Source organism: Chelonoidis abingdonii, chromosome 11, assembly GCF_003597395.2.
Source record: "Chelonoidis abingdonii isolate Lonesome George chromosome 11, CheloAbing_2.0, whole genome shotgun sequence".
Lineage (NCBI taxonomy): Eukaryota > Metazoa > Chordata > Testudines > Testudinidae > Chelonoidis > Chelonoidis abingdonii.
In genome coordinates, this window is record NC_133779.1 from 34,704,881 (window position 1) to 34,720,993 (window position 16,113).

Here is a 16,113-nt window from a genome sequence, read left to right on the forward strand (position 1 = left end):
CTATTTTGCTAGGAGGGTGGTGAAGCACTGGAATGGGTTAACTGGTGGGGCGGGGGTGGAATCTCCTTCCTTAGAGGTTTTAAGGTGTGCAGTCTGTAGCAAAGCCCGTGGGCGTATGTAGTTGGGGATTGTCCTGCTTTAGGCGAGAGGTTGGACTAGATACCTCCTGAAGTCCCTCCAACCCTTAGATCTAATATAACTTATAATAACACAGTATCAGAGGGGTAGCCATGTTAGTCTGGATCTGTAAAGCAGCAATGAGTCCTGTGGCAAAACTGAAAGAGCGAAGACAGATGTATTGGAGCATAAGCTTTCCTGGGTGAATACCCACTTCATCAGACACATGTGATGGAAATTTCCAGAGGCAAGTATAAATATGCAGGGAGACAGAATTTTGTTTATAAACAGGGGATTAAGATAAGAAAGGGCTGTTAGGGTGTTTCCTAAAGTTAAATGATCTGTTCCAAGCTTGGTGAACTGCAAGAAGCCTAAATGACAGAAAATTGTTTGCTGATTTTTCTACAATTGTTTCAATGGTTGTATTCAAGAGGTGGTAACAAAGTGACTAATATCTTTCTTTGAGAAGAGAACTGATGTTATAGCTAAAGGAAATGCAGTAGATCTAATCTTCCTGGATGTCAGTAAGGCATTTGATACAGTTCCACATGGGAAATTATTAGTTAAATTGGAGAAGATGGGATTTAATATAGGGATTGAAAGGTGGATAAGGAACTGGATAAAGGGAAGACAACAACAGGTCATACTGAAAGATGAACTCTCAGGCTGGAGGGAGATTACTAATGGAATTATTCCTCAGGGACTGGTCTTGAGACCAATCTTATTTAACATTTTTATTACTGATAAATGGCACAAAAAGATGGAGTGTGCTAATAAAATTTGCAGATGACACAAAGCTGGGAGGTATTGCCAGGATGGAGGAGGACTGGAATATCGTACAAGATGATCTGGACGACCTTGTAAACTGGTGAAACAGAAACAGGATGATATTTAGTAGCGCAAAGCGCAGGGTCGTGCATTTAGGGACTAACAACGAGAATTTTTGCTATAAACTGGGCCCGTATCAGTTGGAAGTAAAAGAGAAGGAGAAAGACCTGGGGGTATTGGTTGATCCCAGGATGACTGTGAGGCGTCAATGCTCTTGCAGCTGTGAAAAAGGCTAATGCACTCCTAGGATGCATCAGGCGAGGTATTTCCAGTAGAGACAGGGAAGTGTTAGTACCATTATACAAGGCACTGGTGAGAACTCATCTGGAGTAGTGTGTGCAGTTCTGGTCTCCCATGTTTAAGAAAGACAGGGCCGCCCAGAGGATTCAGGAGGCATGAGATCTTCAGCGGCAGGGGGCCCTTGCTTTGGTGGTAATTCGGCATTGGGAGGTCCTTCCACTCCAACACCTGCTGCCAAAGTGCCCCAAAGACCCGGGGCCCCGGGCGGAATGACCCCCCATCGCGGGTCTTTGGGGCACTTCAGTGGAGGATCCCCAAGTAGAAGGACCCCCCGCCGCCAAAGACCCAGAGCGGAAGAAGCTCCGGGGGCCCAGGCCCCGTGAGAGTTTTCCGGGGCCCCCAGAGTGAGTGAAGGACCCCATTCCAGGGGCCCCAAAAAACTCTCATGGGGGCCCCTGCAGGGCCCAGGACCTGGGGCAATTTGCCCCATTTGCCCCCACTCCCCTGGGCAGCCCTGAAGAAAGATGAACTCAAACTGGAACAGGTGCAAAGAAGGGCTACTAGGATGATCTGAGGAATGGAAAACTGACCTTATGAGAGGAGATTCAAAGAGCGTGGCTTGTTTAGTCTAACCAATAGAAGGCTGACAGGAGATACTCTGTATAAATACATCAGAGGGATAAATACCATGGAGGGAGTGGAGTTATTTAAGTTAAGCATCAATGTGGACCCCAGAACAAATACATATAAACTGGTTATCAACAAGTTTAGGCTCGAAATTAGGCAAAGATTTCTAACCATTAGAGGAGTCAAGTTCTGGAACAGCCTTCCAAGAGGGGCAGTGGGGGCAAAAATCCTAACTGGCTTCAAGCCTGAGCTTGACAAGTTTATGGAGGGAATGGTATGAAGGGACTGCCTACATTGGCATGTGGCCCATTGGTGATAGCCAGTAACAAAAATCCCCAAAAGCTAGAGATAGGACACTAGAGGGGGAGGCTCTGAGTTACTACAGAGAATTCTTTCCAGGTATCTGCCTGATGCATCTTGCCCACATGCTCAGGGTCTAACTGATCACCTTATTTGGGGTTGGGAAGGAATTTCCCCCCAGGCCAGATAGGCAGAGATTCTGGGCAGTTTTCACCTTCCTCGGGGGGAACCGATCATTTGCAGGTTTAAACTAGTGTCCGTGGTTAATTCTCTGTACCTTGAAGTCTTTAAACCATGATTTGAGGACTTCAGTAACTCAGGCAGAGATTAGGAGTGGGAGAGGTTCTGTGGCCTGCGAGGTGCCGGAGGTCAGACTAGATGATCATGATGGTCCCTTCTGACTTTAGTAAGAGTAGCCGATGGGTCACTATAAAAACTAAATTTCCCCCTACTGTTACTCACACCTTCTCAGTTGTTTGAAATGGGCCATCCTGCTTACATTGGCCTCATTACCACTACAAAAGTGATTGTTCCTCCCTTGGTATTCTACTGTTGAGAACAGCCCACTTCCACTTTAATTGAATTGTCTCATTAGCACTGACCCGCCACACTTGCTAAGGCAACTCCCATCTTTTCATGCACTCTGTATATATACCTGCCTACTGTTTTTTTTTCCACTCCATGCATCTGATGAAGTGGGTTCTAGCCCACAAAAGCTTATGCCCAAATGCATTTGTTAGTCTCTAAGGTGTCACAAGGACTCTTCGTTGTTTTTGCTGATACAGACTAACACTGCTGCTACTCTGAAACTGAGTAAGAATAGACATTACCATTTTAAACCTAACCAGGGTCTTGCCACAAGAAGTCAAACCATGTTAGTATTAGAGCTGAGTGGGTCTAATATTTATTTAATTTTCTTTCTTGATATAGGAATTCGATACAATGCTCCCGTCAGAGATTTCTAAGTTTTTATCTACAAAAACACTAAAGTTTTCAGTTGCCTAAATAGCCCCTGGAATCCTGGTTAAAGTTGTGTATGTCGTTGTCCCCCAATCTGAAATGGCGCCCCGTGGGGGCAGGCATGGAATTTATGACCCCCCACCACCACACACAGCCCTGGTTGCCTCACTGGAACCACCCCCCTCCAAATATAGAAGTCAAACTACGCCTGTGCTCACCTGAGAGGTGGCAGATCCCTCCTCCTTCTCCTCCTCCAGTGAAGGGGCACTGGAAACAGGGCTCTCCCACATCCCAGCTGAGTATGCTACCGACTGGGTTCAAAGTTATAAGGGAGCCCCCCATCCCACCCCACCGTCTTGCGGCTGAGAATCCCAGGCAGAAAAAGGAACCTATCTCCATGAGAGGGGCAGGGCGGGACACCTCTCTCTAGCTAGCTTGGGCAAGGAGCCTCCTGGTGCGCTGGCTTTGGTGATTTCCATTTCACACCTGGCTGTCCCCATTCATTGTATAGGGAGCCCAGGCCCCGAACTCGGGCTCTGTGAATCCCAGCGATTTTCTAGGCACCTAAACGTGCACTGCCAGCCTAAGACCCTTCGGGTGACTAGCCCATTGCTGCTTTAGGACTAGATCAGATTTTCTCTTCCAAGGGACGTGGCGGGGCCTAGGGCAGGTGCAAGGATGTTTCGCGCCCTAGGTGAAACTTCCACCTTACGCCCCCCACCCACATGCCCTGTGGCAGCTTTCCACCTCCCGTGGCAGCTCCCCCCAGCCCGGGGAGCCGTGCAACAGCTCCCCGCCCCAGCTCACCTCTGCTCCGCCTCCTCCCCAAGCACGCCGTCGCCACTTCGCTTCTCCGGCCTCCCAGGCTTGCAGCGCCAATCAGTTGTTTGGTGCCACAAGCCTGGGAGGAAGAGAAGCAGAGCGGGGCAGTGTGCTCAGGGGAGGAGGCGGAGCAGAGGTGAGCTGGGGCGGGGAGTGGTTCCCCTGCGTGCCGCTCCCCTTGCTGCAGGGGGCCTTCCCCATGCCCCCCTGCCCCAGGTCCCTCCACCTAAATGCCGATGACGACCAGGGTGGCCGAAGATCCAGCCACCGTGGTCCTCGCCGAAGGACCCGAAATGCCGCCCCCGAAATGCTAGTGCCCTGGGCGACCGCCTAGGTCACCTAATGGGTTGCACCAGCCCTGGTGGGGGCCCTATTATCATCAGAGTGTCTCAAACAAGGCGTGGGTGAAGTGCTGAAAAATACACTGTAGGAACATTCCTACAACAGCTAAAGGCGGTGAGACTCTGCCCTAGCAGGTCTGCTCCTTCCCTAACTTATGTGATCCTGTGGGCCCAATCCTGCCCCGACACCGGAGTAAATCCCTGAAATCCACGGAGTCCCCCAGGAGTTCAGAAGCAAGGCCTTTGCGTCTAACCTTTCACCTCTGGCCTTTCCACAGGCTCCGGAAAAACCTGAAAGCTTTGATAATCGTGCACCCTTCGTGGTTCATCCGGACAGTGCTGGCTATATCCAGGCCTTTCATCAGGTGAACAAAGAACTCTCCCGCATCCCAGTGGGTTTTGGAAAGGCAATTCAACCTTGTGCCAATCTCTGCGTGTTAGAGAGCAGGATGAGGGCGACACGAGGGGCAGATTATCCCACCTGGGTCTAATGCAGGGTTCTCCCCCCTTCCTCTGAATCATCTGGCACTGGCCACTGTCAGAGAGAGGATACTGAGCTTGATGGACCTTCGCTCTGATTGAGCCTGGCGAGCCCCATGTTCCTGTTACCCTACTGAGGCAGCCAGAAATGGAGGCTGGGTTGTTGTGGCCGGAAATTTGCTCACTGGGAGAGGGGAAAGGTGTCCCGATGGTGCTGGGGTGGGGGGGGTTGTTTTATTTTTATCAAGTTCTTATAACAACTAAAGGAATGGCTGGGCAGCTCCTGACGTGGGCTGGGTGGGTGCTCTAGCATGGAGGACTCTAAACCAAATTCTCTCCCCCCAGGAGTTAGTGTAAGACCTGGTGCAAGAGCTCTGGTTCTTTGAGAAGTTCCAGATGCCTTAGCCCCAGCCTCTCCCAGTAGGGGTCAGTGTAGAGAACTCATAGGAGAGGCACTCACAGCTCTCCCAGCAAAAGTTACTGTCAAAAGAGTGGAATGAAGTTGGGAGCAGGAGAACCCCACTCTAGATGTCTGAACTGTTCGCAGCCTCTGGCTAAAGGGAAGCCTTCGTTTTGGGTCACATCCCAGTTGCAGTGAAATCAACAGCAAAACGCCCATAGACTTCAATAGGATCTGGCTGCATGTCCCACATAGTCACCATTCTGTGCAGGGGGAAAGTCAGAATAAGCTCTTCAAGGGTGCATCTTCTCTCCCTCTGTCAGTGTGAAGTTTATCAATAAGATCCAGTACGTTCACAGTCTGGAAGAACTGGAGCAGATTATCCCCATGGAGCACGTCCAGATTCCTGACTGCCTCCTACAGTGAGTATTGCAGGGAGCTCTTACTTGAAAACCTGGCAACTCTGGGGGCCACAGGGGGGGCCTCACCATGTGCACCTGTTCCCTGTGCTTCAGAGAGGAAGGATGGTCCTGTTCAGGAGGCCTGGCTGTCGCCTAGTCCCAGCTCAACTCAGTGCTTGGCCTTGGGCAAGTCCTACCCGCTCTGTGCCTCAAGCAGGAAATGCAAGAGAGAGAACACATTAACTCTTTGTATTCTGGAGCCACTGCTTGCCCCAGGTTCTTTTGCCTTTAAAGTGAGTGCTGCGCTTTCCTGGTGGCGACATTTCAGGAAATCTCTCTTGTTCATTGCAGGTACGAAGAAGAAAGAATCAAAGCCAGGAAAGAAAGGTAAAAAATCAACTTGGGGGGAACGGGGATCCTCTTGTCCTAAAGATTTCTCTTATGGGAGTTACAGCCAGTAAATTGTGTGTTCCTCATAACCCAGGCAACCCGTTTGGTCTGTATTTGACTTTTCCTGATATTCATCCACAACAGACATACGATACAAACCCCAGGCTTCCCCATAGGTTTTAACTCAAATTGTTAACTTGTGTGAAACCTGCCAACTGCCTAGTCCCCACTAGGATTTTACCTCTGGTTAGCTAACATAAGTTAACAACATATGTTTTCCCTAGTGAAGATGCCCCCTGTGGTAATTTCAACCCTCACCTTCCATCCAGAGGAAGAACCTGTCCCCCAGCTAACACCTCAACACTGCACAAAAACAGTCCCCCAGAATAAACCTGCTGTGGAACTACTGAGCCCGAGTCTCAGTTAGGCAAAGGGCTTGTCTACACAAGGAGTTGTTCCTGCTTAACTGTCCCTGCCTAATTCCATGTGTGGACACTCTTATTCTGGAATACCACACGTGGAATTAATCAGGAACCACTTCCCATCCAGACAAGCTCTAAAGCCTCTTTAAGGCTGTTTTGCCTCACCACAGTGGTGTAAAGTGGCAGGAAATGTAATTTATGCTCTTATTAAGGCCAGACAGGTGTAAAGGGACCTTACTATAAATGAGAATTGGGCCCATTATATCCAACTTTGTTTTATTTCCATGTTTTAAGCCACCCCATCCGATAAAAAAAATAATCCTGAATTAGGATCTATTGCCACAACTAATGCCAATAGCATACATTACATTACAGTACCCTGTGCAAAAAGCAGAGGAGGATAAGGGAAGGAAGCCAAGCTAGCTGAGTTAGCATGCGTCCAGGGAGGTTTATTATAACAAAATGTCTCATTATGCCTGGGTCTCACTACCATAGACAGAGCAAATCAAAAGTTAATGGGGTGACCAGACAGCAAGTGTGAAAAATCAGGATAGGGGGTTGGGGGTAATAGGAGCCTATATAAGAAAAATACCCCAAAATCGGGACTGTCCCTAGAAAATTGGGACATCTGGTCACCTAAATGTTAACAACCTGGGAGGAGGAACGCTTGCCACGGGCCTGAGCCATGGTGACCATTCCATAGCAAAAGCACGACAACCCAAGTCAGAATTATGCCCCTGACTTGCAAACTCTTACACACGAGAAAACTTTGGCATGCAAATACACCCATTGGGTGTGCACAAGTAACTGTATCCATGTGAATAGAGCCGTCCTTACCCATACGCAAAGTACGCTGCTGCATCGCGCACCAGGAAATTTGGGGAACCACATTTCCTGGTGCTCTGCACAGCTGTGTGCTGCTCCAGCCCCTGCTCCGCCTCGTCCCCAGGGCTGCTGCCCCTGCTCTGCCCCAGCCCCCCTCTTAACACCCCTGCTCTGCTCAGCCCACCCCACTCCCCTGAGCTCTGCACCATGGCCTGGCCTGCATTAAGCGGCGGCAGGAAGTGCGGACCCAGCCCCAGCTGTGCAGCTGGTGAGTGGTTGCCCCCCTGTCCCCTAAGCCAGCCCCCCCCCACAGAGGCCTGGGGCCTGCACCTCCCCTCGCAGAGGCCTGAGGACAGCCCCCCCATTCCCCGCTGCAGAGGCCTGGGGCCCCACACACTCAGGGGGGGCTGCATAGCTAGTGACGGCACTGCACATGACCCTCTCATAAACAAATGAGAGAAATATAACCTAGACAACCCTACTATAGGGCTGATGCACAACTGACTGGAATCCTGTACTCAGAGAGAAGTTATCAGTGGTTCGCAGTCTAGCTGGAAGGGCGGCCCTGGGAAAAATAAACATTTAAAAACCTTCCGCATCTCAGCACAAACCCACTTTCAAGAAAACTTCTTTTCAAGTCACTTTTACAAGGTATCACTGGTTCTCAGCATCAGCTTGTGCCAAAAGGCACTAAAGCTCATTAAAAGGGTTGGACAAATATTTTCCATCAAAACTTTTTTTGGATTGAAAACTAGGGCTTTTTAAAAAGCAGAAAAAAAACGCAGAGAATGTCTGCTTTCCTTCAAAATTTGTAGTGGTTTTTTTTAACCAAAAAGCTGAAAATAGTCTGCCAAAAGCTGAACATGATTTGGGGTTTCAGAAGTGTGCGGCCAAATATTTGCTGCTAGCTGTGTTTGATTGTTTAAAATTGCTTTAAAAAAATACAAAACTTTTAAACCACCTTAGCTTGTGACCAAACGCCTGAGCCTATCCAGTCAGAGATTTTTCCAGGTTTCTGATACTTTGTTGGCCTCCTTGACTCATATCTGTCTCCATAACTTTGGGTTCATTTAGGTTACAACCTAAGAACATAAGAATGGCCATACTGGGTCAGACCAAAGGTCCATCCAGCCCAGTATCCTGTCTACGGACAGTGGCCAATGCCAAGTGCCCCAGAGGGAGTAAACCTAACAGGTAATGATCAAGTGATCTCTCTCCTGCCATCCATCTCCACCCTCTGAGAAATGGAGGCTAGGACCACCATTCCTTACCCATCCGGGCTAATAGTCATTAATGGATTTAACCTCCATGAATGTATCTGTTTCCTAGAAACTGATTCCATGGGGTCCCTCACAAACTGGAGACAGTTACTGTAGGTTTGTCTTTAGTAATGCTTATGTACATAGTCCACAAACTGACCATTTGAGCTTGTTCCAGATCCCCTGCCTGCTCTAGCCCAAAGTTATTAGAAGTAATCAGTGCGGTATTCCTTTAAATTGCTTGAGCTGATCAAACAAAAAAAAACTGCAAGACTCTCTAAAGCTCAAAAACTGCCACAAATGTAAAGTCTCAAAGGGCTAGTCCTGGGAGACAAGGTGACTCACTCGAGTAACGGCTGCAAGATCAGGACCGCAATGAGCAACAGAAGTACATAGCACTTTACATCTTCAGAACACTATACCCTGCCATAAGGGCGAAATTGATCTGTAATAAGCAAGAGAAAATGGAAAGGTCTGGATCTCGGTATTTTAATAGAATCGTAGATTTAAGGCCAGAAGGATCCATTACGATCATCTAGTTTGATCTTCCACATAACACTGGTCGAAGAACCCTTCCTATTAACTTCTGCATCAGGCCAAATCACGTTAGGTGGAGACATGGCATCTTGTTCAGAAAGATGTCCAGTCTCGATTTAGAAGCTGCATGTACTGGAGAAGGCAGTGCATCCCTTTCACATTGGCTGCTCCCAGGCGGTAGATTTTAAATACATTTTATCGTTACAGGGCAGAGGAGAAACAAGACATGGCAGAGAAAGAAAGGTAAATACCCTGCACTTGTCGGCAAGCTGCATGCAATAACTGCACCTCAGCTCCTGCCTTGTTCATTGTTCTCGGTTGCGTTCCATTGAAAAGATGGTGTAAGTCATTGAAAATATTGTGATAAAAGCTAGCGGGGAAAATCTAGGTAGCAAATCAGCAAGATCTCCAGAAAGAAAAGGAAGGGAACACACTTGGCGGTGGGACTTAGCGGGACTTCAAGAAGATTCTAAGCCCACTAAAGACCAGTCTGCTCTTAGTATAACCAACAATCCTATTGTGTAGCAGCTCACAAAGTCAGTTGCTGCCATCAAACCCCACACCCCAATGCATGTGATTGTTCAACTGTGTATTCATGAGCCACAGTGAAAAGACAACATTACAATGCAAATCCCTCCTGAGTCACTGAAACCCGGGAGCTCTGGCCTAGATAATCCTGGGACTCATCTGAGGACTCGCATATCAAAGGATGTGAAACCAGGGGCAGAGAGTGTTGTTCTTGGGAACTAAGAGAAGATTTTGGGGTTGCCAACTTTCTAATTTCTGAAAACTGGACCCTAAAGCAGGAGTGTCAGAACCTTTCCCCTCCCCCACCACCCCCTGCTCCGCCTCTTCCTGTGAGGCCACACCCCTGCTCTCTCCTCTCCACCCCTCTCCTGTCACTCACTGCTCTCCCCCTTCCTCATCACTAGATCCTGGCCTCCCTCTGCTCTGGGGCCGGGTCAGGAGCTGCAGCCCCTGACACAGATACTGCCTGCCCACAAGATGCAGGTAGAAAGTGGTCCTGGCTGAGCAGGGACTAGCATGGGTTAATGACCTGGTGCCTCCTCCCTCCCCGAGCAGTAACCAGACTTTTGGTGTCTTCAGTTGGACCTTCCAGTTGAAACCCGGACACCTGGCAATCATAAAAAGATTTAGTGAGAAAGGAAACGAGAGACTTTTGGAATCCATGCTGTCCCTGCAGGGAAACTGATTCTACCTTGCTCTTAGCCTAAAGACAATGAATAAAGGGAGACCTTTATTGCATCATAGCCATTCCGCCCCCATTTGGAGTAAGATTTAATTCCTTCCATCAGCCTGGGACTTTGCCTTTGCCAGTTTCTCTTTCCCATTTACACCAGGAAAAACCCCACCCATGGATGTAGGTCAACATTTTTATAGACATAAACGTGGCAACAATCTTCTGGAAACAGAAATTTGCAGAGGGGTGCAGCTGATGGGTAGCTCTCTGAAGAGCCACCCCCTGAAACTATCAGATGGCCGTTTGGGGAATGACCTTAAAACACAGCTGGGTGATTCCCAGGCATTTTGGAATTGTCCAAGTTAGCGAATTCTCTAAGCCTAGTACCAGGCCTCGCTGTACCTAGATACAAATAGGACCAGGCCTCGCTGTATCACCTCCCCCGGGTCCCAACTCAGATGAGCCCAACTCCTGTTCTAGAGATTGAAATATTTACATCTGTGACTGTATAAAGAATACATAGATCAGCTTGATCTTGCTCCATTATTGGTTTTCATCTGTTTGAATGGATTCCTGGCAGTGCTCTTAAACTTCAAAGAGCTGGAAGCACACTGTGGTCAGGGAATGGAGCCAGAGAACCACAGTGTCACACGGAGTGGTCTCCTGACCCTGTGTAGCAATGTTTGTCTCTGATGTTGCATCACTGCAAAGGACAGGGCCAAATTCTGCTGCCAGGTACAGCTGGGCAACTCCTTGGAACTCCTGGGTACAGCTAGAAACAGAATATGACCCTCCAGCATCATCGCAAAGCAATGACAAATGCCAGACTGCAGTGTCAAGACCTCATGCCATGATTAGTTGACAGCTTTGGTTCCTCTATTTAAACACTGAGTCTTTCCTTTCTACTCCTGAAGGGGAAGGTGGGTCTTCCTGCTAGTCCCTCCCCAGGATAAGATCAAACCTGGAAGATGCCACCAGAGCTGCCTGTGTCACTCCAAAGAACCCCATGAGACTCTAGGACCATTAGCCGAGGATGACAGATGTGTAGTGCAGATTTGCGTATTCACTGCAATGTTTCTCTCCCAAGCAGGCCTGTGCTGCCGCCGAGGGAGGATCAGGAAACCAGGTTGGAATGAAACCTATTTCTAATTCAGAATCTAAAATTTGTTTTCATTCTTTCTGCCATGCAATGACACTTCTTGACATTCCTACCAGCAAATGCTGCAACTATATTACTTATAGGGACATAGGAATTCCCAGACTGGATCTGATCCAAGGTCCATGTAGCCCAGTGTCCTGTCTCTGACAGTGGCCAGTGCCAAATGCTTTCCAGGAAGGTGCAAGACCCTGCTGCAGACATTGTGGGCTAATCTGCCCTCCGCATAAGGCTCACCCGGAGTGTAATGGTTAGAGATTGGCTTAATCCCTGAAGGACAAGGTTTAAAATCCCTGCCAACATTTTTGTTGCCCTTAATTATGCCATTCATTGGAATGCAAAGATCTTGGCTCTGGTCTGCATCTATCTGTATTAGCAGAGCTGTCTCTTGGGATTAAGCTGATGTTCATCAAGTATGACTATGGCCAGGTCTACATTCAAAAGTAGACCCAGCTATGTCGCCCAGGGATGTGAGAAGTCCACGCCCCTGAGCGATGTAGTTAAGCTGACCTAACCCCCAATGTAGACAGTGCTAGGTCATCGGGAGAGTCCTTCTGTTAGCCTAGCAACCACCTCGGGGACAGGTGGATTCATGACGGCGGTGGGAGAACCCCTCCCATCGCTGTAACAAGTGTTTGCACTGAAGTGCTACAGCGTAGACGTGCCCTGACTGGCATTCCTTAATGCTTCCACTATCCTCAAGCACAGAAACACCTGCTGGAGACAAAAGCATCTTGCTGACGGAGTTTAATAGCAGGGAAACGCGTGACCCATTAGGAAGGGTTGGGCGGAGTGTAGTGTTAGCGAGTCCTTGAGCTGCTGGATGGAGACACTGGGCTTCGAATGATCTCGCGCTGCAGGAAAGTATGTATTATGAGATGCAAAAAGTGATGAGCCAGGGAACTTTTTTTCATCTCCTGCCCTGCTACCAGAGAGCGAGGCTGGGCTAGTCAGCGGGCCCCAAGGAGTGGCCTGCATTGATGATGTTGAAGTACTGGCCATCAGAAGTTACTGTAACCAGTTAGAAATGTTCATTAACATCAAGGATCATACAACTGGTGGAAGGAAACAAACAAACATCAATCCCCTAAAAGTCTACTGGACAACACGCAGAACGTTTAAAAAGTGGAACAGCTGTAATGAACAGCACATAAAGGAACGTAGATCACAGCGTAGGAAATACCTAGTGTTCTTAAGGGCCCCATTAAACGTGACCCTGCCGCTCTTACTCATATGAGTAGACCATAGCCATCAATGGACTATAGGCAGGAATAAGCACTACTTTTGAGCAAATAAAACTTTCCAGTTTTGGACCCTCCATCCTTATTCAGGCAAAATGCCCCCTGAAGTGAATAGGAGTTTTGGGAAAGGAATGTCTTCATGAGGTGGCCTGACAAGTATTTGGCTTGCAGAATTTTATGGAGGATTAAACTCTCGCGTATCCATATTCTTTGGGATGCTTAGCTATTTGGCTTTCAAAGCATAAGATTTCTTACAAGTTGCCCTCTAAAATGTCCCTGTCTTTCTCTCCCCTCCTAGCATGTCATGAACAGAAATAACAAGGAATGAATGGAAGCGGAGAACGATGCAGCCTGGCAGTCACCCACTGTAAATGCCCTTCCTGGTACAAGATCTAGTCATCTTCTCATTCCAACTCCTGTAAGATCAAGGAACCTGCCTCCCCCGTCTCAGAGATGCAAAGTCCTTTAAAGCTTCTGGAAACATTTTATTTAAGGAAAGAATAATCCAAGAATAGCACTTTCTAGGACAGGATCCTGTTTCTACAATGGCTTGTGGCAAGAGATAAATAATGCAAACGTATACAATATTTCCTCTTAGCACGTGAGCATCACCCCATAGTCCATCACAGCCCCCAGCCCAAAAGAAGAGGCCTATTTTTTTTAAATGTATAAACCCCTTCCCCAACTTGCTGCTGGCCAGCACTGTGCGATTTTGCTTTCAGTTGCACATCAGTTTCCTCCACATAGTGATTCCAATGGCCATGGCCCGACGTTAACTAACGCAGGGAGTGGGAAGAGTGAGTTTTCCTCCCTTACAGATATGGTGTAAGTTTCTTCCAGTAGATGTTGAGTGTCCACCAAGCCTTTGGCCAACACATTTACCCCCATGCCTGGCTCCTGCACCTTCTACATCCTTGCTGGTTCAGCTTGCTAGCTAGCTCATGGTGAAACTTATCTATGAATGAGTGTGATGATGTTTAATTTGTCCTGTCCCTCTTCATAAGGTTCTCACAGATAAAAGATTATAGTCTGAAAGAGGGATCCTCTATTTCGGATGCGACCTTAGCCAGAATCCTTCTATAAGCATTTTCTCACAGCATGGCACAAAGGAAGACCTATTCTTATGAAGGGACCTTATGGACTGGGAAGTTTTTCACACTTCTTCTTTATATAGATGACATTGGATAATCATCCACTCTTTATACCTCCTGTTGCAAGAACAAGCTGCTAAATGTTCCTACATTCTCTTCCTGGGTGGTGAGAGTCTTGTCTGAGCAAAGGGCGGATTACAGCGTGACCAGCACAAACGCAGGTTGGGAAACTTGCAAATATGAAGACCAGGAATTGTATGGACATGCAGGTGCTCAGCTCTGAAGCGATGCAGACATGGTATCAGGACTTTAAACATGTGGTTTGGGGGCTCATGAGGCTTTTTCAGCAGAGGAGAGAAGAATTTGAACAAGCAGAAATCGGGCAATGTGATTTGTAAACCCCTGTCTTAGCCCAGGGTCAGCCTATGCAAACAAACAATCTCGCACATGCACAAGGTAAAACTCCTTACGGATGAGTTCTGCAGCTGAAGAATTATCTGAGAATCTCAGTGGTCAAGAGACATTTTATAACTGGTGTCCCTGGTGGATCTTGTGTATAGAGCCCCAACAGTCCAGCTATTCATTCCCATTTGAAATTAATACCACTTCACTCTGCTGTAAAACCCCACAGGAGGGCAATACTGGCAAAGCAAGATTTTCTGAACAAAGGAATCAGCTTTCTGTAAAATTCAGAGCATTGCTTTTTATTCTTTCCCATCATTAACAATGGCAGAGGAGCAGAGAGTACGCTGGCTAACCATATAGTTGCCAATGTTCTTATCTTCTCATGTTCTGCATGTTTCTCCTATATTGTGGGCGGAGGGTTTTCAGTGGGATGCATGACTCTTCAATCATGGATTTATTTACTGGGCATACATATGCATGGAAGGAGAGGAGAACTGCAGTGATATCATGACCCACAGGGGCAAAATAACTTGATGCTTTCTCTTGCAGGCATGTTAAAAAGAAGTAACCGTTCATTTGCCAATCGTTCATAAAGCCACCTGGCTTCCTGGAAATTTCACTCGTAGCCAATTGCTGGCTGTAGAGGTAGGATTTCTGTGCTACAAACAAAAGAAAGCAGCTTCAATTTTTTTGGAGTTTGAGTTTTACACTAAATAAGACCAAAAAAAAGGACATTTTGTACTCAACATTCCAAAAAAACTCAGCAGTCACTTAGTTTCAAGGCAAGAAGCAGTGGTCAGAATATGTGAGGGTTAATCTGGTCCATCTGGTCCACAAACAGACTGATCCAAAACCCATTGGAGTGCATAGAAAGACTCCCCCTGACCTCAAAGAACTTTGGAACACACTCAGAATAAATCGCTACAGCTCTTACTGTGGTGCAGAACATGTGAATTCCCCTTTGCCATCAGAAATTCTCGGGCCTAGACTTTTGCTTTCATTCTGAGAACACTTTCCTGCATTACAATGGAAGTCAAGAATGCAATAAACTGAATGATATTGCAGGGTGGAAGGGAGTTGTAAAGTCATATCATGGGCAGTTTGGTAGAACATTAAAGAGATGTTTGAAATCCAACCCCAGAAACCTCTACCGCATCTGTAGTAACTCAATACTTCAGCAAAAATGTTCACAACACCCCAGTCAGTGGACTAACACTGTTCTGGCACACATGCTGCTGGGGAAAAAAAGATTTATCTTCAATCTTGGGACCTTGAGAACTAAAACGTTGATCATGAATAGTAAGCACAATAGGTGAACTTTTTTAAACACCATCATTTGCAGCGTTAGCAGAGAAACCACAGAAAGGATGGACCTGGAGATTGAAGTATTAGTGACCTTATGAGGTAGGTCCTCCACAATGGGGTTGAGGTTTGAGGATATTAAAATATACATCATCTATTTCATTGCACATACAGGGAAGGTAATTCATGGAAATGGAGAATGTCAATTTGAATTTCATAAAATGAGCTGATTTTTTTTTAAAGTACACTTTCTGGTAAGGCACTCTTTAAACAGGATATCCTAGATTTTTTTTAAAAAAACTTTTGAGAGATTTTCTGCTTTCCAGCTGATGTCTTTATAAGGATCTTTTCAATATGAAAGAAACTGACTATACAATAGAAAAAGTGAAACAGATGATACACACACTGCTGTGGAATGCACAAAGTAAATTTTAAAAAGAAACAAGAAAGTATCAATCACTTCTTTCAGCTGTGGCGATTTTAGGTATTACTTGTAACCGTAGTAGCTACAAAAGTTTGAGATGGAAATGTGCCATTCAAACTGGCAGTATCCCTTTAACAAGATATGCAGCCACATATCTAAGACTGGTATTGACTGCCTTGTGTGATTTTAAAATATTTTTATACATCAACATAATACAAGATCCCTAGACTGTAAAAATACTCAACACAAAATGGCTGCTTTCATTTTAAAGAAAGCATTATGAGCTGGATTCTCTCAATGAAGACAATAGAAAGACTCGGTGAATTTCAAAGAGAGTTGAATTT

General features: G+C 46.8%; 1 protein-coding gene across 3 annotated transcripts in view; it reads left to right on the plus strand.

The window, feature by feature from the left end:
• ATCAY (ATCAY kinesin light chain interacting caytaxin) overlaps positions 1 to 15,227 on the plus strand; it is a 29,227-nt gene extending 14,000 nt beyond the window's left edge. For 2 of the 3 annotated variants that reach the window (XM_032804702.2, XM_075070869.1), the window contains 6 exons: positions 4,514 to 4,600; positions 5,439 to 5,537; positions 5,868 to 5,903; positions 9,157 to 9,192; positions 11,238 to 11,276; positions 12,846 to 15,227. In XM_032804702.2, the coding sequence (XP_032660593.1) occupies positions 4,514 to 4,600; positions 5,439 to 5,537; positions 5,868 to 5,903; positions 9,157 to 9,192; positions 11,238 to 11,276; positions 12,846 to 12,855 (307 nt within the window). In that variant the 3' untranslated portion in view covers positions 12,856 to 15,227. The remainder of the gene's footprint in view (positions 1 to 4,513; positions 4,601 to 5,438; positions 5,538 to 5,867; positions 5,904 to 9,156; positions 9,193 to 11,237; positions 11,277 to 12,845) is intronic. The other variant, XM_032805490.2, reaches the window with a different exon arrangement.
• Positions 15,228 to 16,113: the final 886 nt, after the last annotated feature.